The sequence below is a fragment of the Dendrobates tinctorius genome, unplaced genomic scaffold, assembly GCF_039654945.1.
Source record: "Dendrobates tinctorius isolate UK_male_01 unplaced genomic scaffold, ASM3965494v1 ptg000086l, whole genome shotgun sequence".
Classification (NCBI taxonomy): Eukaryota; Metazoa; Chordata; class Amphibia; order Anura; family Dendrobatidae; genus Dendrobates; species Dendrobates tinctorius.
The window spans coordinates 46,531,615-46,557,068 of NW_027361754.1; the positions used below are offsets into that span (position 1 = coordinate 46,531,615).

Genomic DNA, 25,454 nt, shown 5'->3' on the forward strand with positions numbered 1-25,454 from the left:
AATGGCCGAAGGCACGATGGGCCGGCCTGATTGCCCCGTTTCTTTCCGGTGAGGCCCAAAAGGCTTATTATGACTTAGAACCTGAAGCCGCGCAGGACTTTGACAAACTGAAAGCCGAGATCTTGGCCCGGCTGGGAGTGACGACCGCTGTCCGTGCACAGAGAGTGCATCAATGGACTTATCAGCCGGATAAACCACCGCGGTCACAGATGTTCGACCTGATCCACGTGACGAAGAAGTGGCTACAACCCGAGGTGCTGACAGCGCCAGAGATAATCCAGAGAGTCGTCATGGACAAGTACCTGAGAGCTCTACCGCCAGCCCTGAGGAAGTGGGTAAGCCATGGAAATCCTACGACGGCAGATCAACTGGTGGATCTGGTTGAACGTTACTCCGTGGCGGAAGGACTCCGAGACGACGCTACCCCACCTCGTTCTTCATCATCTCCACGTGGAACCGGTAAGACTGTTCCAGGGAGTAGGGGAGATGGAAAAATCCCTAAGACAGTGGGGGAGGAAAACGGGACTGCCCGCACTGCGAGGCCGAGAGTAACGAACTATGGTCTAAGCAAGGGGCCCGCTAGGTGTTTCCGCTGCCAAGAGATGGGACATATTGCTGCGAACTGTCCGGTCACTACTGAACCCATGCAGTGCGACGTCACAGACTCTAAAAACCGCATGTCTATGGTTGCACGGGTAGTGAGTGTGAATGCCGGTCAAAAGGATGTGGAAAAACACTTGTGTGATTTAACTGTTGATGGCAAAAATGTGGTGGCATTGTTAGACTCGGGAAGTGTGGTGACTCTGGTGAAGGCCAGTCTGGTGTCAGCCCCGACTGGACCATCAGACAAATTTTCTGTAACGTGTGTGCATGGAGACACCTGTTCGTACCTCACCACGGTCATATGCATTACTACTTCCTATGGGTCTGTGCAACATAAAATGGGACTCGTCCCGGCGTTATTGCATGATGTTATCCTGGGCCGGGATTTTCCCCACTTCTGGCAATTGTGGGAGAATCAGTTGATACCCCAGGGTAATAGTGTACATGATTCTTCTCCCAGGGCGCGTGTGGGTCCCGAACCCCTGGAAGAGGTCTCCCCGGAAGACTCTGGGGAAGAGTCTGCGGGAAATGACCTGCCGTTCCCGTTTTCAGTCATGGCGAGTGATACGGAGGAGACCGGGGAAGAGGAGGAGGCCGACAGCCGTCCACCTCCCCGTTTGCCGGATTTAGAAGTTCAGAAAGATGACTTCCAAAGCGAGCAAATACAGGATCCTACCCTTTCTCAGGCTAGGACAAATGTAAAAGTGATAAATGGGGTACCCGTAGAACCTGGCTCTAGGCTGGCATATCCTTACATGGTTCTGGAGAATGATTTACTCTATCAGATAGAGAAAAAAGGGGAAGATACGGTGCAACTATTAGTCGTGCCAAAACCCTACCGGCGGCAGGTGCTGGACCTGGCCCACGGACATGTGATGGGAGGTCACCTGGGAGTCCAGAAAACCACCGAAAGGATATTACACTGTTTTGTTTGGCCAGGCATGCATCACGATATTCGAGTATATTGTGAGTCTTGTAGTCTTCTGTAGCCCTTTGGTACCCCTACCTATTATTGAAGTCCCGTTTGAGAGGATTGGGATGGATTTAGTTGGGCCCCTTCCACGGTCTGCACGTGGACACCAACATATCCTGGTCATCTTGGATTATGCCACTCGTTACCCGGAGGCCATCCCTTTGCGGAACACGGCCACCAAGACGATTGCCAAGGAACTGGTGCATGTGTTTAGTCGGGTCGGTATACCAAAACAGATACTCACCGACCAGGGGACCCCCTTTATGTCCAGGGTAATGAAGGAGCTCTGCCGATTGTTACAAATTGAATCGTTACGCACATCCGTGTATCACCCTCAAACAGACGGGTTGGTCGAACGGTTCAATAAAACTCTGAAGCAGATGCTGAGAAAGGTTATAGACAAGGATGGGAAGAACTGGGACTATATACTTCCGTATTTGCTTTTTGCCATCAGGGAAGTACCCCAGTCTTCCATGGGATTCTCGCCTTTCGAGTTATTGTACGCCCGACGTCCTCGCGGACTGTTAGACGTTGCAAAAGAAACCTGGGAGGGTCAGGTCACTCAGTTTAAAACAGTGATAGATCACGTCACACAAGTGCAGGACCGTATTGCGGCTGTTATGCCTATCGTCAAAGAACACATGTTACAGGCTCAAGGAGCCCAAAAAAGAATTTATGATAGGGGCGCCAAGATCCGTACGTTTGCACCCGGAGATAGGGTGTTGATCCTGGTCCCCACGGTGGACAGTAAGTTCCTGGCAAAGTGGCAGGGCCCCTTTGAGATCAAGGAAAGAGTTGGTGAAGTAAACTATAAAGTATACCAGGCAGGTAAACGGAAACCTGAACAGATTTATCATGTAAATCTGATAAAGCCCTGGAAGGATCGGTCTGCCTTGTCAGCGGAGCTGGCCCGTCCTGTCTGCTCGCATCCCATACCGGAGGTACGGGTTGCAGAGACTCTCTCGGAGCGGCAAAAGACGGAAGTCAGGCAGTTTCTACTTCACAACCAAAAGTTTCTCAGAAAAACCCGGGCAGACTATGCTAATGAAACATGACATCGTAACGGAACCTGGTGTCACAGTTCACGTAAAGCCCTACCGAATCCCGGAAGCGCGCCGTGAAGCCGTTTCCCGAGAAGTGAAGGCAATGTTAGAGTTAGGAGTCATTGAGGAATCGCACAGTGCGTGGTCCAGCCCGATTGTGCTAATTCCTAAACCGGACGGCACCATCCGGTTCTGCAATGACTTCAGGAAACTGAATGCGGTCTCAAAATTTGATGCCTACCCCAAGCCCCGGGTCGACGAGTTAATAGATCGGTTAGGAAAAGCCCGGTATATTACGACCCTAGACCTAACAAAGGGGTATTGGCAGATCCCTCTGGCTGAGGCTGCCAGAGAAAAGACGGCATTTGCTACGCCGGAAGGTTTATTTCAGTATGTGTATATGCCGTTTGGACTGCACGGGGCACCGGCGACCTTCCAGAGACTGATGGATCGAGTCTTGAGGCCACATAGGCGGTACGCTTCGGCCTATTTGGATGACATTGTCATTTACAGCTTGGACTGGGAGACTCATCTCCAGAAAGTACAAGCTGTGATTGACGACCTGTGGGAGGCAGGTCTAACCGCGAACCCCAAGAAATGTCACATCAGGCTAGAAGAAGCCCGGTATTTGGGGTATGTAATTGGGAGGGGTGTTGTTAAACCCCAGGTTGATAAGATTCAGGCGGTTCAGGACTGGCCACAACCTGTCAACAAGAAGCAGGTGCAAGCCTTCCTGGGGATCGCCGGTTATTATCGCCGGTTCATACCCAATTTTGCAGCCATCGCTACCCCCCTGACGGATCTTACAAAAGGGAAAGACTCCGTCATGATTAAATGGAGTTTAGCGGCTGAAGAAGCCTTCCATAGCCTAAAACGGGCACTTTGCTCTCAGCCCATACTGGTGACTCCGGACTTCCGCAGTGAGTTTGTGGTACAAACGGATGCCTCTGATACCGGTATCGGGGCTGTACTCTCACAAGTGAGGGACGGAGTGGAACACCCAGTCCTCTATCTCAGCAGGAAGCTGAATAAACACGAGCAAAGGTATGCAGTCGTAGAAAAAGAGTGCCTCGCCATTAAGTGGGCTCTAGAGGCCCTCAAATATTACCTGGTGGGCCAAAAGTTCAGGCTGATCACTGACCATGCCCCTCTCAAGTGGATGCACTTGAACAAGGAACGGAATAGCCGGGTGACCCGGTGGTTCCTTGCCCTGCAGGCCTACACTTTTACGGTGGAGCACCGCCCAGGGGTACAGATGGGAAAAGCAGATGCCCTGTCCCGAGTGCACTGTTTGGCGGGTGTCATTGCTCGACCGGAGTGGTCTGAGCAGAAGGGGGGGGATATGTGAGAATCATGTGGGAATAGTGGATGAGGGCAGGTATATCTCGCCCAGATTCCTTTCCTATGTGGCCTAGTCTGGTCAGTATCGCACCTGCTTACTAATGGATAATGGGAGGTGGATATAAAAGGATGCAAGGTGGTTGTGTGAGTGTCTCAGCCTGGGAACACAGAGAGCCTGTCTGTGAGAGACACACACGTGAGTGGAAGCAGTGCCCACTGCAACTGTGGTTTGGCTGGACGGGAGAAGCCCGCCAGTTGGTAGTTAGGTTGTCCATTGTTTAGTTAGTGCCGGACAGGCAAGGATTTGTTTTATGTTTTATTTCCTTTTGCATTGCTTTCACCATTAATAAACCTGACCCAGGGTTATACACGAATCCCAGCTCTGCGCCTGAGTTTCATGCTGAATGCACGTGACCTTTGACCCCAGCAAAGGCGATCCCGGAGTGTTTTATCACAGCACGCATGGTATACGGTCACAGGAACTGGACACAAGGCAGAGGGTCAGCGTCGGTCTAGACCTACCATGCGTGCGGCGTCGCTACTGCGGACACCGAGCAGAGCTGAAAACTGCAGCGCGACGACAGATACTGCCGCTGATCGACAGTGCCCGGTAGCAGGCGCACTCTCGGACGCTAGCACTGTGGAGGATGCTATAGTGGCTTAAGACTTGCCACAGACTCTAAAGCTAAGTCCCTATACACACTCGTAATATCAGAGGAAGGGGATCTCAATGAGTCATTCGCAGGTTCATACATCCATCATCATTCACACAGTAGCAACTAGAGACTATACTAGCGCATGGTAGCCGTGCGCTTCCGGGACCTTCCAGATCTCTGAGATGGAGTAATGAGATCAGGAGAAGGACCTGAGCATGTGACTCCCGATCTCCAATGGGAGATCATCTCGTGAGCATGCTCAGTAGCACGACGAGAGGACTTAGCCTCTGGAGTGTTTTGCTGCAAAGCAGCCTGCATTGCTATTGCTGACCCAAAGGTGGCAGCAACAGCCAGACCCACAGAGCAGGTCTGGGCAGAGCATCTGAGACGCTGAGACTGCTGAGTAATCTCCCCTGCGGTCGGTGGATAGACAATGAGAGACCGCAGAATGTGAGGCTCTGGATTCCTGCTGAGCCGCTGCAGGAACCCGATGCCTAACAGTTTGACAGAGGGATATTCTATCTCTCAATGTTAAATTTAACCTACCCTTAAAATTATACACTGTTCATGTCTGTCAGTGGGCAAACTTGCAAAATCAATAAAGGATCAAATACTTATTTTCTTCACTGTATATATATATACAGTAAATTGGGAAAAAACTGAGTGTGCCAAAATGAAACAAGGAGGATCTTTAAAAAGTAGCAAGTAGCACAGAAAAAATTACACCGCCTGGTACATATAACTAGTATGCATAACACTAAGTACAATGAGTGTCAACAAGAAGGCAGAGAGACAATTAGCCAATAGCAATTGCTGCAAAAATCAAATCTTAAAGGGGTTGTTCACTAATGGACTATCCCTTTTCGATGTCCCTATTGTGCCTATTAACATTTTTTAAAAAGCATACTGCTGTTCCTGCACTCCAAGTGCATACGAAACAGGATGTTAAATCATCTGGTGACATTATCTGTGGTGCTGCACGACTCATGATCATTCTCGGCAGCACATCGTTCTGGGTAAACTGGACCAGTGCAGCCTAATATAATCACAAGTTAGGCACACTGTGTGTGTAAATGGAGCACATACAGATTATTGACCAATCTTATAAATGATGAAATTGGTCTGAGGTAGCCATTGACACCAACAGATATTCTGGACTTAAGCTGGCCATAGGCGTTAGATGGCTGCTGGCTGAATAATGCAGAGTCTCCGAAACACAGGAGAGCTCACTCGGCAGAACGAGCGCTCCTATGTTCTCTATGAGAGAGCCACAGACTGACACGTTTCGCAGTTGGACCAGGTTGGTCCAACTGCGAAACGTGTCAGTCTGTGGAAGAGGTTCTTCATTAGGTTCATTGTGGAACTCCTGATGAAGTTAGTCCAACTTCGAAAGCGTTGAGAATAAATCGTATTGTCAATACTGTACAACATCTTCTGGATTTCTTAATTTTAACATCAGTGGCACAGAATACCAATCCTATCCTACAACTACCTGCAACAAATTCCAAATGGTCCTTCATATAGACCAATTTTGGTGTAACTGGACAGAGGAAGGTCAGATATCTGTAGGTGTAAGGGAATCATAAAACTGACATTTTTATTCACCCCTAGGGTGTTGGTTTTGCAGGACTTGTAATGAAGCACTCTATTTCACATCCTTTATGGCATTGTCTGTCATTTTTAGCCAAACACTTTAGTCTAGTAAATGAAGGCTTAACGTAGACAAAGACGTGATATGAACCCAGCCGGGCATTCACTGTTATGGCCACATTGTCTTACAGGAAAGGTTTGGACCACATAGTATGGCTGCTACACATGGCATAATCACAACCAGCCAATGGTGGCCAATAGACATACAATTTAACAGGGAAATTGTGTGGTCATCAGCAACAGCTGATGGTGAGGGTCAAAGACACATGCAGAAGTCAAATAATGCAATCCCAATGTAAGGGTATGGCCAGAAAGTGTGGACAACCGCATCCGGCTGAAACACCCTCAATCGTCATGGTGAACATCCATGGACCTGATGTGGGTGAGCACACATAAGGTTGCCATACTGCCTGGCTGTACACTAAAACTGCTCATTACTTGCCATATTGCATGGACCTTACTAATCAATTAGAAAATCGTATCTTTTACATGCAGGCATGATGCAACAAAATCAGCAGTGTCATAATGCACTCAAAGGCTTGGTTCACACTTTGCATATCTGAAGTTTACATGCAGATTTTCAGCAGCACTTTACAGTATGAAAGTACCGAAGATGAGTTTTAAGTGAAACTCATCCACGTGCCATTTTTTTACTTTTGTGCGGAATCAACAATTTGAAACAGAAATTGACTGATTTTGCTCTATTACTGCAATCTATAGGATAAACAATCAATTCTGCAAAAAATTTTAAAAAATCTTGTAAGTAATCAATTCTGCTAAAAGGGACTAAAAAAGAAGAAAAAATGTTTTAAAAATATAGAAAACAAAAACTCTAAAAATTCAAAAATCATATTTGATATTATTATATCAACAGAAGTTAGATAAATCAAAATATTAAAGGAAACCTGTCAGCCCCCCAGGGTGTTTTCTGTTTCTGACCCCTAAGTAATGCTGAAATATTGACTTTTATAACTAGCTCCTCATACCTGTAATGTGTCCTATAGGTATGGTGTGTCCCCCTGTATCAGCTGCTTCCCATCCGTCCATCATGCCTGTGTCTTGTGCCTGGGCACCGCCTACCATCCGTCCATCATGCCACTTGTATTGTGCCTGGGCACCGCCCACCATGCCCCTGTGCGCCGCCACTTCCTCCTATTTTGAATGCCGGCGCCTGCGCTGTGACAAGAGTTCCCGCCCCGCAGTATGTTATGATGTATTCACACTGCGGGGCTGGGGCCTCAGCAACATGCAGGCGCAATAGCTTGATGTCTGTTCTCGGGCAGCGCGCACTGCGCATGCCCGAGAACTCTTGTCACAGCGCAGGCGCCGGCATTCAAAACAGGAGGAGGTGGCGGCGCACAAGACAAGTGGCATGATGAACGGATGGTAGGCGGTGCCCAGGCACAAGTCACAGGCACGATGGACGGATAGGAGGTGGCTGATACAGGGGGACACACCATACCTATGGGACACACTACAGGTGTGAGGAGATATTTATAAAAGTTGATATTTCAGTGTTACTAGGGGTCAGAAACAGAAGAGTCACCTTCACAGAATGCAGCCTTAGTGCTGCTGAAGGTGGCTCTTTTACTTAAAAACGCCCTGAGGGGGGTGACAGGTTCCCTTTAAATTATTTAAACCATAAATTAACTGCCAAAAATAAAAGATTTTTACATCGGAAAAATAAAATAGAACTGCAAATTTTTTGGCTGCTCCACTTAAAAAAAAAATGCAATAAAATGCTATATCTACCCCAAAATAGTACAAAAAAAAAGACAAAAAATGCTTTTGCAATTTTACAGCACTTAAGAATCCCCCCGCCTTCCTGATTTCCAGTATATTATATGGTAAAATGAATAGTGTAATTCAAAACTACAACTTGTCCGGCTACAATTGAAAAAAAAAAAACCTGATGAAAAAATAAAAAATCATGGCTTTTAGAAACAAGCAAAAGAAAAAGAAAAGCTGAAGCGCAAAAAAATGAAAAATTCCCTAGTCTTTGAGGGGTTAAACAGCTGTCAGCGGCAGGGACTTGAATATATTAATGTGTGTTGCGCCGAGATTTTTTTTTTTTTTTTTTTCATAAGATCGTAATTAATCCATCAGTATTGGATTATTGAAGGTGGCGGAGGTGATGCGTCAGGTTGCTGCAATAAAGCACTACATAATAATTAGAAGTGCTAAACCGGAGCAGAAATCAGTACGGAAATAAAGTGGAAATACATGGAAGGTAAAGAGTTAAAAGGTAAAATATAAAAATATCTTGGATTGGAGCATAGTAGCAGCCGAAAACAGGAAATATCGCACAGTAATGTGACAAAACAACAGCTTGACGGAGACGCTGGCAGCCGGTGACTGGAGCTTGCGGGAGATAACACAAATAATCATTAAAAATATGTAGAAGAAACACAGTGGGAATGGATCCATTGAATGCAAACAGCTGGGGACAATTGCAGCTGATGCGCACGCAGCTTCCTGTTATGGAGTTCCCCCTCGTATTATGTCTTACAGGCCGTTGCTGGGAGACATGGCAATTATACACGGGGGCCTGGGTTAAGTTGTGTGTGCGGGGGCTTCAGAAATACGCACATTCTGTGTGGGAAGATGGAATAGAAATTATCCGAGAGACTCTCGTTGCTTGGACGTCACGGGATTACATAAAACCTGGGGTCGGTTGACGACTTCAGGGAATCAGCAGCGACCCAAAGTGTTACTTATCGGGAACATATTTAATGTGGATGAATAATTCATACCGTACAAAGCACGTTTATCGGTAGTATAATGCCGTCTAGTTCACCATCGACAGTCGGGCAGATTCTGCCAACGACCGGGCCGAGATTTCAATGAACGGACCGAGTAGGAAGCAATTACAATACACTAGTGATGAGCCAGTGCGGTCAGATAAGGTGTTATCCGCAGGGCCGGCCCGAACGTATAGGTGAACTAGGCGGCCGCCTAGGGCGCCGACCCAAAGGGGGCGCCAGAGAAAAAAATAGAAAAAATTATAAAAAATCTTTTCAAAAGGCAAAAAGCTTTAGGGATGGAAATAAAAGTGTACATATTTAAGGGCAAATATGACGCAAGAGAGGTTGGTTGGGTTGGCAACAATTTCGATAGAATCTGAAGTTGCTAAACAAATTAATCTCGGTGACTTAGTGTCATCCTTTTAAAAAAAAAAGGCAAGGAAACAAAAATTTTAATTACCTATTGTCGTTTTTGTTTTGTGTTATTGATTACTTTGTATATATTTGTCCTATTCAACTTCTCATAAGATTAAAGAGTTAGGAGAGAGTTAATTAATCATTGTAGTTGTGGTTTATTTTTCCCCTAAATTTATATCCCAAGTTTTCATCTACTGCCAAGAATAGTAGGGGCGCAACAAAATAGTTTCGCCTAGGGCGCCGTAATCTCTCGGGCCGGCCCTGGTTATCCGAGCACGCTCGAGCGTTGATAGAGGATTTTCGGCCTGCTCGAATGCTGTGTTCGAGTCCCTGCAGTTGCATGTCTCATGGCTGTTCAACAGCTGTTTGTTAAGTAAAATCTGTATGTGTTGCAGCTATCAAACAGCCACGAGATATGCAGCCATTACTCGAACATAGTATTCGAGCACGCTGAAGATACTCTATTAATGCACGAGCATGCTCGGGTAATACCTTATCCGAGAACGCTCGCTCATCACTTCGATACACATAATTGGCCAATGTTTCCCAGGGAATTGCATATTTTTTCTCTCTTGTAATGGATGATAGACAATACTAGGAAAAGATGATAGATAGAGAGATAGATAGAGTCCATCTATATAAAAAAAATAATAATTAAAAAAGAACTTGATGACTTTTCAGCAGTTTCTTTATCATCACAGACTAAAATAACAGCTATGGACATATACAGGTGCATCTCACAAAATTAGAATATCATCAAAAAGTTAATTTATTTCAGTTCTTCAATACAAAAAGTGAAACTCATATAGAGTCATTACATACAGAGTAATTTGTTTCAAGTGTTTATTTCTGTTAATGTTGATGATTATGGCTTACAGCCAATGAAAACCCAAAAGTCATTATCTCAGTAAATTAGAATACTTTATAATACGAGCTTGAAAAAATTATTTTAAAATCCGAAATGTTGGCCTACTGAAATGTATGTTCAGCAAATGCACTCAATACTTGGTCGGGGCTCCTTTGGCATCAATTACAGCATCAATGCGGCGTGGCATGGAGGCGATCAGCCTGTGGCAGTGCTGAGGTGTTATGGAAGCCCAGGTTGCTTTGATAGCAGCCTTCAGCTCGTCTGCATTGTTGGGTCTGGTGTCACTCATCTTCCTTTTGTCAATATCCATTAGATTTTCTATGGGGTTAAGGTCAGGTGAGTTTGCTGGTCAATCAAGCACAGTGATACTGTTGTTTTTACACCAGGTATTGGTACATTTGGCAGTGTAGACAGGTGCCAAGTACTGTTGGAGAATGAAATTTCCATCTCCAAAAAGCTTGTCGGCAGAGGGAAGCATGAAGTGCTCTAAAATTTCCTGGTAGACGGCTGTGCTGACATTGATCTTGAAAAAACACAGTGGACCTACACCAGCAGATGACATGGCTCCCCAAACCATCACTGATTGTGCAAACTTCACACTAGACCTTTTAAATCAAGATCCCAGAGTCTGGAGGAAGAGTGGAGAGGCCACAATCCAAGCTGCTTGAGGTCTAGTGTGAAGTCTCCACAATCAGTGAGGGTTTGGGGAGCCATGTCATCTGCTGGTATAGGGAAGAGGGTCATGTGGTTTTAACGTAACTTTAGTCTTTCATGAGTTATATACAAGTTTCTTTTTGTTTACAGCCATTGACATGTCGCAGAGGTTCACACGTGAGGAGCGGATAGAAATTGTGTTGAAATGTGTGGTGAACACAGTACCTGGGTCATTGCAGCAGATTTCAATGCAAGAAAACTGTCACCATTCCAATTTTATTTAGTTGTATCCATATAACTGGCCCACCCAAAAAAGTTTGCCTCGTCACAGAACAAAATGTTCTGTGTAAACTGAGGGTCCTGTTCCAATTTTTGTTTTGCCCATTCTGCAAATTCAGTCACCAACCATTCCCATTTTATTTAGGTGTATCCATATAAATGGCCCACCCTGTATAGTATATATTACACGCACATATTATATATTAGTCAGTTTCACTGCCTTTTCAGGGAAGGCAAGTAAAATCTAAAAGATAAAACACATCTACATCTTTGCTATCACCACAAAGTAATAAAATATTATGTTTATCCTGTTAGGTTCTAGCAGAAAAGCGGGATGCAGTGATAAGCAGGAGGCAGAGCAAGAGTTAAAGGGTTGTTCATAAAGAGTTATGACAGTGAATACTCCAGGCAGGGAAAGAGAGGATAAGGGGATATAGGTGAACAAAGCTTATACAGTTATAGAGTAACTAGCTATGAACCCGTTCTACACCCGGGTGCTGAGTATTTTTATTGGTATATGGTCTCCCATCCTGGTATGTGCTGCCCCTCTCCTATCCTGGTATGCAAGGCACCCCTCATCCCTATTCTGGTATATATGGTCCCCCCTCATACCTATAATGGTATGTATGGCCCCCTCATCCCTATCCTGGTATGCATGGTCCCCTCACACCCCAATCCTGATATGCATGCTACCACTCACCACCCAATCCTGGTATGCATGATCCTCTCGCCCCCCAATCCTGGTATGCATGGTCCCCTCAACCCCCTTTCGTGGTATGCATGGTCCCCTCACCCCCCTTTCGTGGTATGCATGGTCCCCTCACTCCACTTTCGTGGTATGCATGGTTCCCTCACCCCCCTTTCGTGGTATGCGTGGTCCCCTCACCCCCCTATCCTGGTATGCGTGGTCCCCTCACCCCCCTTTCCTTGTATGCATGGTCCTCTCACCCTCCTTTTGTGATATGCATGGTCCCCTCACCCCCCTTTCCTGGTATGCGTGGTCCCCTCACTCCCCTTTCCTGGTATGCGTGGTACCCTCACCCCCCTATCCTGGTATGCGTGGTCCCCTCACCCCCCTATCCTGGTGTGCGTGGTCCCCTCACTCCCCTTTCGTGGTATGCATGGTCCCCTCACCCTCCTTTCGTAGTATGTGTGGTCCCCTCACCCTCCTTTCGTGGTATGCGTGGTCCCCTCACCCCCCTTTCGTGGTATGCGTGGTCCCCTCACTCCCCTTTCATGGTATGCGTGGTTCCCTCACCCCCCTTTCGAGGTATGCGTGGTCCTCTCACCCCCCTTTCCTTGTATGCATGGTCCCCTCACCCTCCTTTCATGGTATGCATGGTCCTGTCACCCCCCTTTCGTGGTATGCATGGTCCCCTGTCCCCCTTTCCTGGTATGCATGGTCCCCCTCACCCCTATTAAACTACACACATACAAAAAAAAAAAAAAAAAAAAGTTATACTCACCCTTCTTCCCTGTGCTCCAGCGCTGCCTGACACGTTCTGCTGTAGGCCGGGGCACCGGAGTACGCGCATGCCCATAGCGCTGTCCGGCGCCATATTGCTGAAGACACTGCAAATGTGTCTTCAGTAAAATGGCGCCGGATCGCGCTATGCGCATGCCTGATTCCGGCCGCTCTCCTGGCCCGGTCTTTGGCCGAAGAGAAGCGCCGCGACAACGCTCCTCCCAGTCAGGTAAGTATTGCGCCGGACATAGCGGTATGCAGTGTGTACGCGTACCACCATCTCCGGCGCCATACACACTCCTCACCGCTGGCTGCCTCATTCTGTCTGGAGTCACACTGTGCAGGCGCGTTGCGCTTGCGCTGTCTATAAAGGCTTCGGACAGAGTGACGCTTAGCCGGTTATATTATAGATAGTATGGGTTCAAATAACGGGTTAACTTATCAGTCTATGGTTTCCAGACGGGGGAGGCTGGAAAATCCAATGATGGCGCCGTAGGTCACGCGTGAAGTTCCCAAAATGGTCCCGGAGAAAAGTGAAACACTGTCTCTTAATGAAGGCGACGTATCCTGGCCTTCCCTCGCGTAGTCTTGAGGTCCTGGAACAGGGTACTGCTTGAGTGGGTATCTGCAGCACCGTGATTGGTGAAGGAAGTCCCGGAGTGGAGGCCACAATTACACTACCTGCTTCAGCGTGCACTGTCTGGTGAGCAATGTGTCACAGCGAGGCAGGAGTCAGAGGTAGAGAATAGTTTGTCCTAGTCAAGTCTGAGACGACAGGAGTAATGATCTCTGGAGGTACACAGTCTGTATGCGCGCGGGGGATGAGAGAGCGCAAAGCGGGCCTGCTAGTTGCCGTCGGTCTACGGAGAAGGAGTCAACCTTCTCATTTAATACACTCGGTCTACCTGCCAAAGGCCCTGTTCTGGTGCGCCCTGTCCCTTTTATCTCAGACCCGCCCCCTAAAGTCAGGCACAAAGGTCTCTTTCAGTCAGAAAGTCCTTCCCTGGCAACAATGGTGACAGTCCCTGACACGAGAAAGATACCATTAGCTCGGTCCATCTTCCTACAGTCCCAAACAGTGCAAATCAAAATAAAAAAAATGCACTTTTCGCCTCCCAAAAAAAAATGTTAAAAGAGATCAGAAAGTCGTATGGAACCCAAAAAATGGTAGCAGTAAAATCCACCACTCATATGGACCAAGGAATCAAAAAGATATAGCTCTTTGAAAGGAAGGAGGGAAAAACAAAGGCAAAAGAGAGGTGTGCTGTTATCCAAAGACCAGCACAAGTCTTAATCCTTAAACCGGTCTTGGCTAATAATCATAGCTCACTTCCTACCTCTCTACACAATGACCTCTGCACAGATTACAGAGCATGGTCATTTTCTCAGAGAAGTCAATGATCATTTCCAGAATATAGTTTCCTTTTTTTTCTTTCTTTTTTGTACCCAAGTGATCTTATGCATATTGTCACAGGTTTACTGCAAAACACAGGAGCCAGAAGAACGGTGTCTGATTTCACATATTTCTGCACTAATTAGAAGCACTTCACAGTGGAGGTTCGAGCTCCAGAAGCTTTCCTGCTTTGATGGTCTCAGCTGTTCAGTGTTTGCCACTCCCCTTTGAAAAATATACTCTTCTCTGGGAATCAGGGATTGCCAGTGTTAGTTGGATACTGCCTGGTTCTGCAGTAGGGGGTGTTTGTTGTTTAAAGAGGCATATGAAGCATTGTTAAGAAGAGTTTTGCTTAGTGATTTGTCTGTGTGCATAGCCTCATCCTCTCATTTGTTTTTTTCCCTTTCTTTACTTTCCGGTGTTCCACTCTGTTTGTGAGTTCATATTTCTATGTTTGGTATTTTCATTTATGCCTTTACGTCTTGCCTTGTTAGTCTGGTTGTGTATTCTTATACATTACAAATCCTCACTAACCTGGGTGTGGGAGGGGATAGATAAGGGCTGATTTAGCAAAGCACGTGGTCCTGTCATCTTCACCATCAGAAGTAATCCAGGAGCAGAAATAACTTGGGCACCTCTTTAGGGAAGGAGTCAATCTCCTGGAATATCCTGCAACAGTGCCGTGGCAGATACACTGAGCCTCAGCCCAGAAGAAGCTTCTGTGAATATACTTCATAGAACTATCAGACAAATCACAGAAAATCCATAGCACAAAGCTGTATTGAATCTCATAAACCTCTAAAAAAAATTCCAGTCATACAAACTGGCCATAGACTTCCATTGGAAAGCAGGGGTACTGATGGGCATTCCTGGTGCCAGGGTGCTACACCATCTTCATTATGTAGAAAGCTTATGGTCAGCACTCTAGGTAGAATGTGGTGCGCAGTGGTAGGATGGGTATCCCGACATCAAAATATGAAACACCATGGATTGCCTATTTCATCCTCCACTTATAGTACCCCGATAAAAGTAAAACTTTTGGGTCCCACGTTCTATTCTTCATACGTGAAAACCTTTTCTGTGCCAGCTGTATGGTGCCCAAGTTTAGCACTGTCATCATAAATATATGGTCTCTCCCATCTGTCACCCTTGTGGGTCAGCAAGGACAATGTCCTTCAGAATGGCACATAGTGGAAATATATACACTAGCTGAAGAGCCCGGTGTTGCCTGGGCATAGTAATCAACTGTGGTTAGTTATAACAAATTATAATGATTACATTGCACATAAAAACCGTGCATCTAATCCTATCCTGTGTGATACTGACTGCTGAGAAGTGTATCTAATCCTATTCTGTGTGATACTGTTTGCTGAGCCATGTATCTAATACTATTCTGTGTGATACTGTGTGCTGAGCTGCGTATCTAATCCTATCCTGTGTGATACTGTATGCTGAGCCGTGTATCTACATATTCCTATCCTGTGTGATACTGCCTGCTGAGTCATGTGTCTAATCCTCTCCTGTGTGATACTGACTGCTGAGCTGTGTATCTAATCCTATCCTGTGTGATACTGCCTGCTGAGCCATGTTTCTAATCCTCTCCTGTGTGATACTGACTGCTGAGCTGTGTATCTAATCCTATTCTGTGTGATACTGACTGCTGAGCCTTGTATTTAATCCTATCCTGTGCGATACTGGGTTCCCCCTGCAGTCTGTGTCAGAGGGTGGTCTGTGTTGGCACGGTAATAAGTGCTATTTCCAGCTTTACAGAAGGACGATAACACCATAGAAATGCTAAGAATAACAGGCCTCAGTTACCACAACTGTCTACAAAGAAAACTGTTGCTGATAGCAACCAATCACAGCTCATTTTTCATCTTTTAAACAGCTCTGGGACAGCGTGGCGAGTTTTGAGTGGCGACTTTTGTGTTTCAACTTTTATGTGGCGAGGTTGGTGTATGTGTGGTGAAATGTGTGCTGAGGGTGGTATATTTGTGGAAGCATGTGGTAGTGTGTGGCGCATTTTGTGTGTGTGTTCATATCCCCGTGTGTGGTGAGTTTCCCATGTCAGGGCCCCACCTTAGCAACTGTACGGTATATACTCTTTGGCGCCATCGCTTTCATTCTTTTAGTCCCCCTTGTTCACATCTGGCAGCTGTCAATTTGTCTCCAACACTTTTCCTTTCACTTTTTCCCCATTATGTAGATAGGGGCAAAATTTTATGGTGAATTGGAACACTCGGGGTTAAAATTTCGCCTCACAACATAGCCTATGACGCTCTCGGGGTCCAGACGTATGACTGTGCAAAATTTTGTGGCTGTAGCTACGACGGTGCAGATGCCAATACATACATACACTTTTTCCCCACTATGCAGATAGGGGTAAAATTGTTTGGTGAATTGGAACGTGCAGGGTTAAAATTTTGCCTCACAACATAGCCTATGACGCTCTCGGGGTCCAGACGTGTGACTGTGCCAAATTTTGTGGCTGTAGCTGCGACGGTGCGGATGCCAATCCCGGACATACATACATACACACCCATATTGAGCTTTATATATTAGATATATAAAGAAGAAAACACGACCAACAACACAAGGAATTAGAGGAAATATCCAGAAATAGAATAAAATGTCTTCATTGTTCCAAACCAGACTACCCTGGAGCAGCGTAACTAAGCCGCTACCTTGGTGTTCACTGGAGCCTCCAGTGGTGAGATCAGGCTTGTGCGGCAGGTAGCTACCTGGTATCACTCCAGGGCGGTGTCTAGCTGTAGCAGCTGATCCCACTTGGGACAGAACACTAATGACAAGTGCAGGCAAGTACAGACGGGCATGACTGGTACTCTGGTGGGCACGGCTGGCACTCTAGTAGTAGGAAGGCGGGCATGGCTGGCACTCAGGCAGGTGGGAACAGAATGGAGGAACCGGAACCGTCACGGGTAGGGCATTAACACAGGCAGGGAAGAGTAGGATATGGGAACAGGTAGGAACCAGTTCAGACTAGAGGGATAAGATCTGTTAGGAACCAGTTTAGATTAGAAGGATGAAGAACTGCAGGGCGCGGGACAGGAGCAGAGCAGAACCACAAGGTGCGGAACGGTAGCAGAGCAGAACCGCAAGGTGCAGAACGGCAGGTGCAGAGCAGAACCACAAGGTGCGGAGAACAGACCGAAGCCGCAGGGTGCGGAGGGCAGAGTGAAGCCGCAGGGTGCAGAGTGGAAAGTAGAGTAGAACTGCAGGGTGCAGAGCGGAGAGCAGAGAAGAGCCAAGCCGCAGGGTGTGGAGCGGAGAGCAGAAGGAGTAGACACAAGGCTACACACAGCTGAGTAGGGAAGGAAACAGGCAAGGATACGAACAGGTATAAGAAAGGGACTTAGTACAGACAAGGACGGACACGGGAGCAGGTTTAGGACGAAGGATTCGAGCGTGGGAATGCAGCCCCCAGGGTGGCAGAAACAGGACACACAGGAAACAGGAACAGGCCTGCGTATGCAGCCCCCAGGGTGGTGGAAACGAGACACAAAAGAAACAGGAACAGGCCTGGGTGTACAGCCCCAGGGTGGAAGAAGCAAAAGCAGTAACAGGAGAGGACCTGGCAACTCAGTAGCAGAACGTGGACTGAGGTCGTTTGTTACTCAGGAAGCTCCCTATGGGTGGAGATGCCTTAAGTAAACGATACCTCTTGGCAATAGGCTGGGGACATATAAGGTGCACACAGTCTCTAACACTCAGGAAGTGCAGGCGCCGCCGCCCTAAGCACACAGCCAGGAAGTATGCACACAGCAAGCCAAGGACATGAGGTTCACAGCATGGAGCAGGCAGAGGGCAGAACTCACAGCATGGCCCAGAGAGGTAAGAAAGATCGTGTATCTGCCTGATGGGAGATGGAAAGCCATGCAGTGATGCAGGCAGGGACGTTATACAATACCAGAGACGTTGTGATTCGGCCATGGTTTTTCTAAACCTATAGAAACTTTTTCTACTATTACTGTATAAACAACATCCCAAAATATGCAGATTATACACTACGAATGTTAACCAGGTGCCCAAAGATTTTGCTACTTCCAATTTCCAAAACAAAATGTTCTAGGATTGAAGCTCCCTAAATGTGGAAGGTTGGGAATTAGGAATTAGATCGGCTGCAGAATTTCTCGTAATACTCCACAGATCTGAATGGCGTTTATATAAGGCACATGCGGCAGAAACTGTCCCATTCACATGAATAGAACAATTTTAGGGTGCAGAATTTCTTGCAACAAATCAGCTACATCGGAACCTACCCCAAAAAAATCCCCTATACTTATATATGGGTAGATATGGTGCCCTCTTTGCAATACTACAATACCAACATATCAATTCGGATTACCTGTTTTAAAGGCAGGAGCATGAACTCTTCAGTTTTGGACACTTCTACAAAGTGTTGCAGGACATACTTGTGCGCAGATTTGAGCAGGTCGCTACAAGAATGTGTGTCTGCAAAGCCGCGTATGCCAAGACAGTTGGAAGGGTCGAGTTGGCTGAGCAGGAACTTGCAGCAGGCATCTCTCACTCCGTTCAGTTGCAAGAGACTGGCGGCCGGCAGCAGAGTCTGGAAGTAGAAAACCTGGGATGTCAGTCGGTGATTCTGCAATGTGATTGTACACAACTGCTCAAAGTTTGCAACGCGCTGTGTGATAATTCAGCATGATTCAGTGTTGGAGGTCAAGGGGTCATCACTGAACATTGCATAAAGTTTAAGAAAATTCTTGCATCAGACTATACAGGAAGAACCAATACTAACCAATGGAGTATTGTTGGGGAGCAGCGGCAACTCTCCACTGTCACTTCTTCTTGGCGTGTCGCATGAGTGCAGCGAGTGCCTGCCTGCTAGGTGGCCAATGAATTTGTCATTGACTTTTGTACTCCGCATAGGCAGCAGCTACGATAACAGAGGCCAAGCAATACAGTAATGGATCTTGTGCACAATACTAACCACTGTTGTATTGTTGGGAGATGGCGGCACAGCGTATGCACTTATTTTTGGAGTGGCTCATGGGTACAGTGATTGCCTGCCAGGCAGGCAGTAAGTAAGTTTGTCATTGACGTCTCGGTTCTGCATAAGCAGCAGCTAACATGACCGCGGCCAAGCAAGGCAGCCAGTATTAATTCATATGCACAACTTTTGAGAAGTTTTGCTATCATCAATTTCACAATTTCAACATGACTTCACAGTTTTTCAAATAAAGTGGAAAAATGTCCAATGTCCAACTTCTGATCTGTATTCTATTTTCCCTCGTGAACATTACATGGCTATAAGAGATTTCCAAATCATTACATTCCTATTACTATTCCTGTTTTCTTTACTTTTTACACAGTGTCTCAACTTTTTTAGGAATTGGGGTTGTATCTTAATGATATAATTTTTAACATTTTATGTCAGCCTTCTGTATGAAGCTGAAAAAAATTAAAGGGCTTACTATAAACTACATTAATGCTTTGGAGAAAAGGGTTTCATCTATAAACTGATGGAAAAAAAAGCGAGCATTGCTTATGATCCAAGGGTTAGGGGGCATAAAATATTTGCCTTGCCGTGGCCAACTCACGCTACACCACTGATGTGATTATATATGATTAGCAAAACACGGCATCAGTCCCTGAAGAATTTTATTAAAATATAGACCTGTCAATGCAACTCTGTCATTACTAAAGCAGCTCATACAATACAGCTACACCCCTGGTGCACAAATTAAAATACATACTGACACCTCACACAAGAAAATCTGACTCTCTGTAATGGCAAAAGCAAAAAGAAGACCTTGACGTCTCCCTTTTTCTCTCTTTCAGGTGTGATTTTCATATTGCCCACATCTGTTACTTGCCACGGGTGACTTTGAACCAGCATCACATGTTTGAAACAAAAATTGTTTACCTAAAATTTTGGATAGGTGCCAACAAGTTTGTCCGGCCTGGTTTGTGGTTTTGTGTGAAATGTGCAATTTGCCTTTTTGGGTGTGTGTGTGTCTTTCCAATACACACAAATAAACATGTGTATAACAAAATGTGTATTTGCAATAATTTTCTGGCAGAAATACTCCATTTTCTGGAACAATTTCAAGGGTGCCAACACTTTCAGCCATGACTGTACATACATAATTTTTTTTTTTTAAATCTACATCTCGGTATATAAAAAAAGAAAAAAAGATAAATATGTTTTTAGTACAGATCACTATAAAGAAAAAATACTCGTGAAAGGTTCACACTGTGCGCCGTAACATCACCACATGGGCCATTCATGTCCTATAATTTTCATTAGTTTTGGAGTGCTGCTTCCAGTTTTTGTTTCTACTATCCAGGTTAGGAATACGCCCATCATTTGCCTTTTTTTTTTTTTTTTTTTAATATATAGCTGGTATGGTTTTTTTTTCCCTTTCTCATGTATATACACCGTATATATAAACACACAGCGGGCGAAATAAGTATCGAACACGTCACCAATTTTCTAATTAAATATATTTTTAAAGGTGCTATAGACATGAAATTCTCACCAGATGTCAGTAACAACCAATCCCCAATCTACACAGGCAAATAAATCAAACTAAAGATCCCCATAAATTAACTTATGTGTAATAATGAGAACTGTCACAGGGAAAAAAGTGTTGAACACATGAAAAAAGAAAAAGGCGCAAAAAGACACCACCTGAAATTTGACAGTAATTAGGCAGCAATCCTGCCACTTCGTGAAAAATAATCTCAGCTTCTTCAACTGATGGCCTATTCTAGTTTTAGTCCCATCCCCTGATGACGCCATATTTGCAGTGAAACATGTTGGGGGGACGTGTGCTTCAATAATAGTGTCCTATTTGCATAATAGAGTTGACTGCCCGTTGCCGCAAGAAGAGGGTAGACTCCTACCCATTGCCCAGAATTGAGGAATCCATATCTGCCTTGGGAAAGGTAAAGTACTTTTCGTCCCTGGATCTGGCCAGCGGGTATTGGCAGGTGCCAATGGCTGAACACAACCGACCAAAGACGACATTCATATTGCCCATGGGACTATTTGAGTTTAACCGGATGCCCTTTGGCCTGACTAATGCCCCCAGGACGTTTCAGCAGTTGATGGAGAGATGCCTGGGGGACTTGAATTTTGAAGTAACATTTACCTCGACGACATCATCGTCTACGCGGCCACTTTCGAAGAATATCTTCGGCAGCTGGAACAAGTGCTAAGTCAACTGCAGAGCCATGGCCTCACGGTGAAGCCATAAAAATGCAACCTCTTCTGGCTGGTTCGAAGAACTGAACTATTCAATGGGTAAGCAGTGAGGAAGAAGCTTTCAGAGCCTTGAAAATGGCCTTGCCAGAAGCCCCAATACTCGCCTATGCGGATATCTCACATCCCTTCATCCTTGACACTGATGGAAGTCTACATAGTCTGGGGGCAATCCTATCACAAGTGCAGGGAGGAAAGGAACGAGAGATAGCCTACACGAGCCGGTCTCTTCATGACTCGGAGCGGAATACGGACAATTATAGCTCCTTCAAGTTGGAACCGCTATTGTTGGTGTGGGCTATGACGGAAAAGTTTGCAGAGTACTTGTCTGGGTCAGAAGTCTGGTGCGGACTGATAATCCCCTAGCCCACCTGGAAAATGCGAAGTTGGGGGCCCTAGAACAACGATGGGTGGCCCGCATGGCGAAGTATCGGTACAAGGTTGCCTACCGGGCCAGAGCTGAGAACATCCACGCGGATGCCCTCTCGAGGGTGACTGATGAGCAACCCAAACATGACTGAGATGAAGAGCTGGAGGTGGAAGATATTCCTGGTTTTCGGGACCTTGCCAGATCATCGGTGGAAACGAAGGGACAGATCGGAGAGGTGTCTGGAGAACAGATGCTGGGGTGGCCTCGCAATGACTGGGTGCAACTCCAATGGACAGACAAGGAACTCGCTCATCTGCAACAGTGGGTGGCCCTGAAGCAACTTCCCAGCCGGCAAGAGACGCTCTGTCAATGTGGTGGCAACGGAGGTTCACAAGAGAGGGGCTCACTTCGGTCTGGAGAAGATGTTACAGTGGTTGCAGAAGCTGGTGTATCAACCCCCGATTGAGGACTGCAGTGGAGGAGGCCTGCCAAAGATGTCAGAGCTGTGAGCTGGCCAAACCCCCAGAACAGAGGGCCCCAACACAGACCATCATTACTTCTGTCCCCTTGAAGGTATTTATGATCGACTACTTAACTGTTGGCCCGGCACACCTCAAGTATGAACATTGTCTGGTGATGACCGATCACTTCACCAAGTTTGCTGTAGTAACTCCGACCTTTGGCCAGACTGCTGAATTAGCTGCACAGGCCATTTGCCAGGACTTCATCCAGGTCTACGGTTGCCTGAAGTGGATCCACTCCGACCAAGGCACCTGCGTCCAAAGTCAAGTGAAGGAAGAGTTGCATCATTTATACCAGATTGAGAAGTCAAGAACTACTCCTTATCCTCAGGGGAATGGGGCTTGTGAACGCTTTAATCGGACATTGAGCCAGATGCTTCAAATGTTAGAGGAAGACTGGAGAATACGATTGCCTGAATTCGTGGCTGAATTGGTGTGGGTGTACAACAACCGAGTGCACATTACGATGGGGTTTACTCGGTTTACCTTGCCCTTCAGGCGAAGGGGGAGAGAGATCACCGAGCTGGAGTTGGACCCAGAAGAGGACTATTCACGGACGGGGGTGTCTTCCTTGGTTTGAGAAGGCTGACATCGGCTGTGGACTCTCTGCTGGCTGGTGCAGACGAAGTTTCAGGAACACAAGCATCATGAAGCGGCACCTACTCGAGGGACAGCTCTGAGATCAGGAGACCGGGTGTTGATCCGGAACAAGCGGCCCCGAGGAAAACTGGAAAACCGATGGGAGAGGACCCAACATTGAGTGACACGCCGAGTCGGTTCTGACGGGCCGGTGTATGAAGTCCAGCCTAAACGGGCAGATGGGGCACCTACCCGGGTAGTTCACCATAGCATGTTTCGGCCCTGCCTGTCCAAAGGGCCCCAGGATGGAAAACAATCGCTGAAAGCCATCAATGCGCCCACTTCGACATTCTCGACTTTGACGAAGAAGAGATGCCAGCCTCGCCACCAGACCTCAATAGTTCACTGTCTTCCGCCCCCAGGAAAGTGAGCACTGAGGTGTCAATGCTTGAAGCGACAGGCGCGGCAGACTCATCGGATCAAAGTAACGCCTCACCTCTCATCAGTCAACCTGGATTACGCCGGTAGGAGCGAACAACAGCCGGAATGCCCCCCACCTGTTATGAACAAGATCAGTTCGTCTGGCAACGAATCATTCAAGGAGTGAAAGAATGTGAACATCTGGTGAAAGAGCTCTCGCCCATGGAATGGCAAGTTAAAGGAGAACGGGGGTGTAGGGAGGAAGACCGGGCTGTAGGTGCTGACAGAGCATCAGGTCTGGAAATGCTGGGGCTGTGCCTCTTGCTGCAGGGGAGGAAGGAAATTGAGGATGGGGAGAACCCATGACCTGCAAAGAGGGGTCATGGTGAGAGGGAGAAAAGGGGTTTTGCGACGGAAGCGGAAGAGAGTGTGCAGGCCCGCTTTGTGCCACGAGTAGCCTTAGTTCACTCGGTAACAGAAAGGGGAGGCGTGCAGGAGGGATCAGAGAGCACGCCGAGTGGGAGATTGTTGTGCGAGACTCCTGACTGCAGAGCACACTGAGCGGGAGATTGTTGTGAAAGGCTCGTGGCTGCAGAGAGCAGCATGATGGACTAGGGACCCAATGGGTCAGACTGATGACCGCCCATTGCTGCCAGAAGAGGGTAGATTTATCTGTTAAGCAGTTGGAGCGCCCACCAGGGCCATGGGGTACTCGGTACCGGGCCGCTTCTTAAAGGGGCAGTGTCACAGCGTCGGTGAGCCGGTCCGTGGCCCTGGACGTCCAATAAAAGGGGTATATTTACAAGGGATGAAAAAGAAAGAGTTTTAAGTAAAGTGTTCGTGATGCCACCTGTGGTATCCGGTCAGAGGTGACCAGTGCTGCAGTGCAGATCCTCTGGGACAGATGGTGTGATGCAGCAGAGTTGGAATAGCTCAACACAGGCAGAGCTGAGTCCCAGGGCAGATAAGAGATGTTGAGAGATGTGATGTAGTGTGGAGCAAGGGATGTAGCAGAGCTGATAAGGTGACGCAGGAAGAAGGCAGAAGACACAGTTGAATGCAGTTCCAAAGCTTTACTCACAGTTCTCAAGAGCCGGCGATGCCCACTTGGTGCTACGTCTTCCAGGTGAGGGATCCAGCCAACTTCCAGGCAGATAGAGAACACCTTTCCAGAACTCCCTGTCAGTATATGCCTTCCCTGGCTGTCTCACTGTGCTGATTTCCACTCCTCTTCCTTCCCAGCACCTCACAGTCAGTGTCCCAGGCCTGCAGCTGCGGATCCTGTCGGATAATGTGCCCAAAGCGTTTCCTTGATAATTTCTGACTGCCTCTCCGGAGAAGATAACTGTGGTTGTTGGCTGTGGTCCCTAAAGTTGCCACAGCTGTCGGCTTGCTAGCTGAGCCCTGTTGTACACTCCACTAGGCTAAGGGGCCAAGACCCTTCTGCGACCTGGATTTCCCCCAACTGACATCCGTCAGCGTGGAACGAGCCCCATGGGGAGTACTCTCTCCACCCGTGCCTCTGGGAATGCCTTTCCCCTTCAGGGAGCTTTCCTTTCAGTTCTTCAGTCCATACCAGTACTTCTTCCAGCAGCCCCTGCTGACAGGGAGCTGCTGCACACGTCCTCTCACTTCCTCCCCTAGGGGGAGACTGTCCTCACTTCCCTCTATTCTCCCGCTCTGAACCCAAGCTCCACCCACCTTCTAACACTCTTTACTAGCCAGCAGGGATAAAGGAGCACCTGCTCCTATAGTGTGTGGTGGATGCAGTGTTGTGCAAGAGCCAGGTTAGGTGTCTCCATCTTACCTGCAAGGTGGGATACCACACCTCTGGTTGAGGTGCAGTACCTCTGTGGCGACTGGACTCTCAGGGGCATCACAGGGAAGCCTGAAGACTTCAGCACCGCCCCAGTCGGCTGCCAGCTTTCATCCTGGAGGAAATGACAAGCATCGGACTCACGCTAAGTGAAGTAGACATACGCATAAACTGTCACCTTAAGTTGCCCTGTTATTTTTGTAGTTCTTAGGTTAAGATCGGATTTACCCCCTGTTGCTCCCTGCAAGGAGATTCCTTCCTGTAATAATTAAATCAGACCACTGATACCCCTGTTAACCCTTTCTCTGTGCCTCTGTGTCGCTGAATCCAATTACCTGTGTTACACAGGACTTAAAGAATGGGACAAATTAACACTTGAGCAATGCATGTGACTAGTTCCCTGTGTCATTTAT

General features: G+C 47.0%; 1 protein-coding gene across 2 annotated transcripts in view; it reads right to left on the bottom strand.

Moving 5' to 3' along the window:
* Window positions 1-25,454, bottom strand: part of KLHL17 (kelch like family member 17) — a 102,826-nt gene that overhangs the window by 41,554 nt on the left and 35,818 nt on the right. For both annotated transcript variants that reach the window (XM_073585345.1, XM_073585346.1), the window contains exon 4: window positions 18,453-18,674. In XM_073585345.1, coding sequence (XP_073441446.1) covers window positions 18,453-18,674 — 222 coding nt within the window. The remainder of the gene's footprint in view (window positions 1-18,452; window positions 18,675-25,454) is intronic.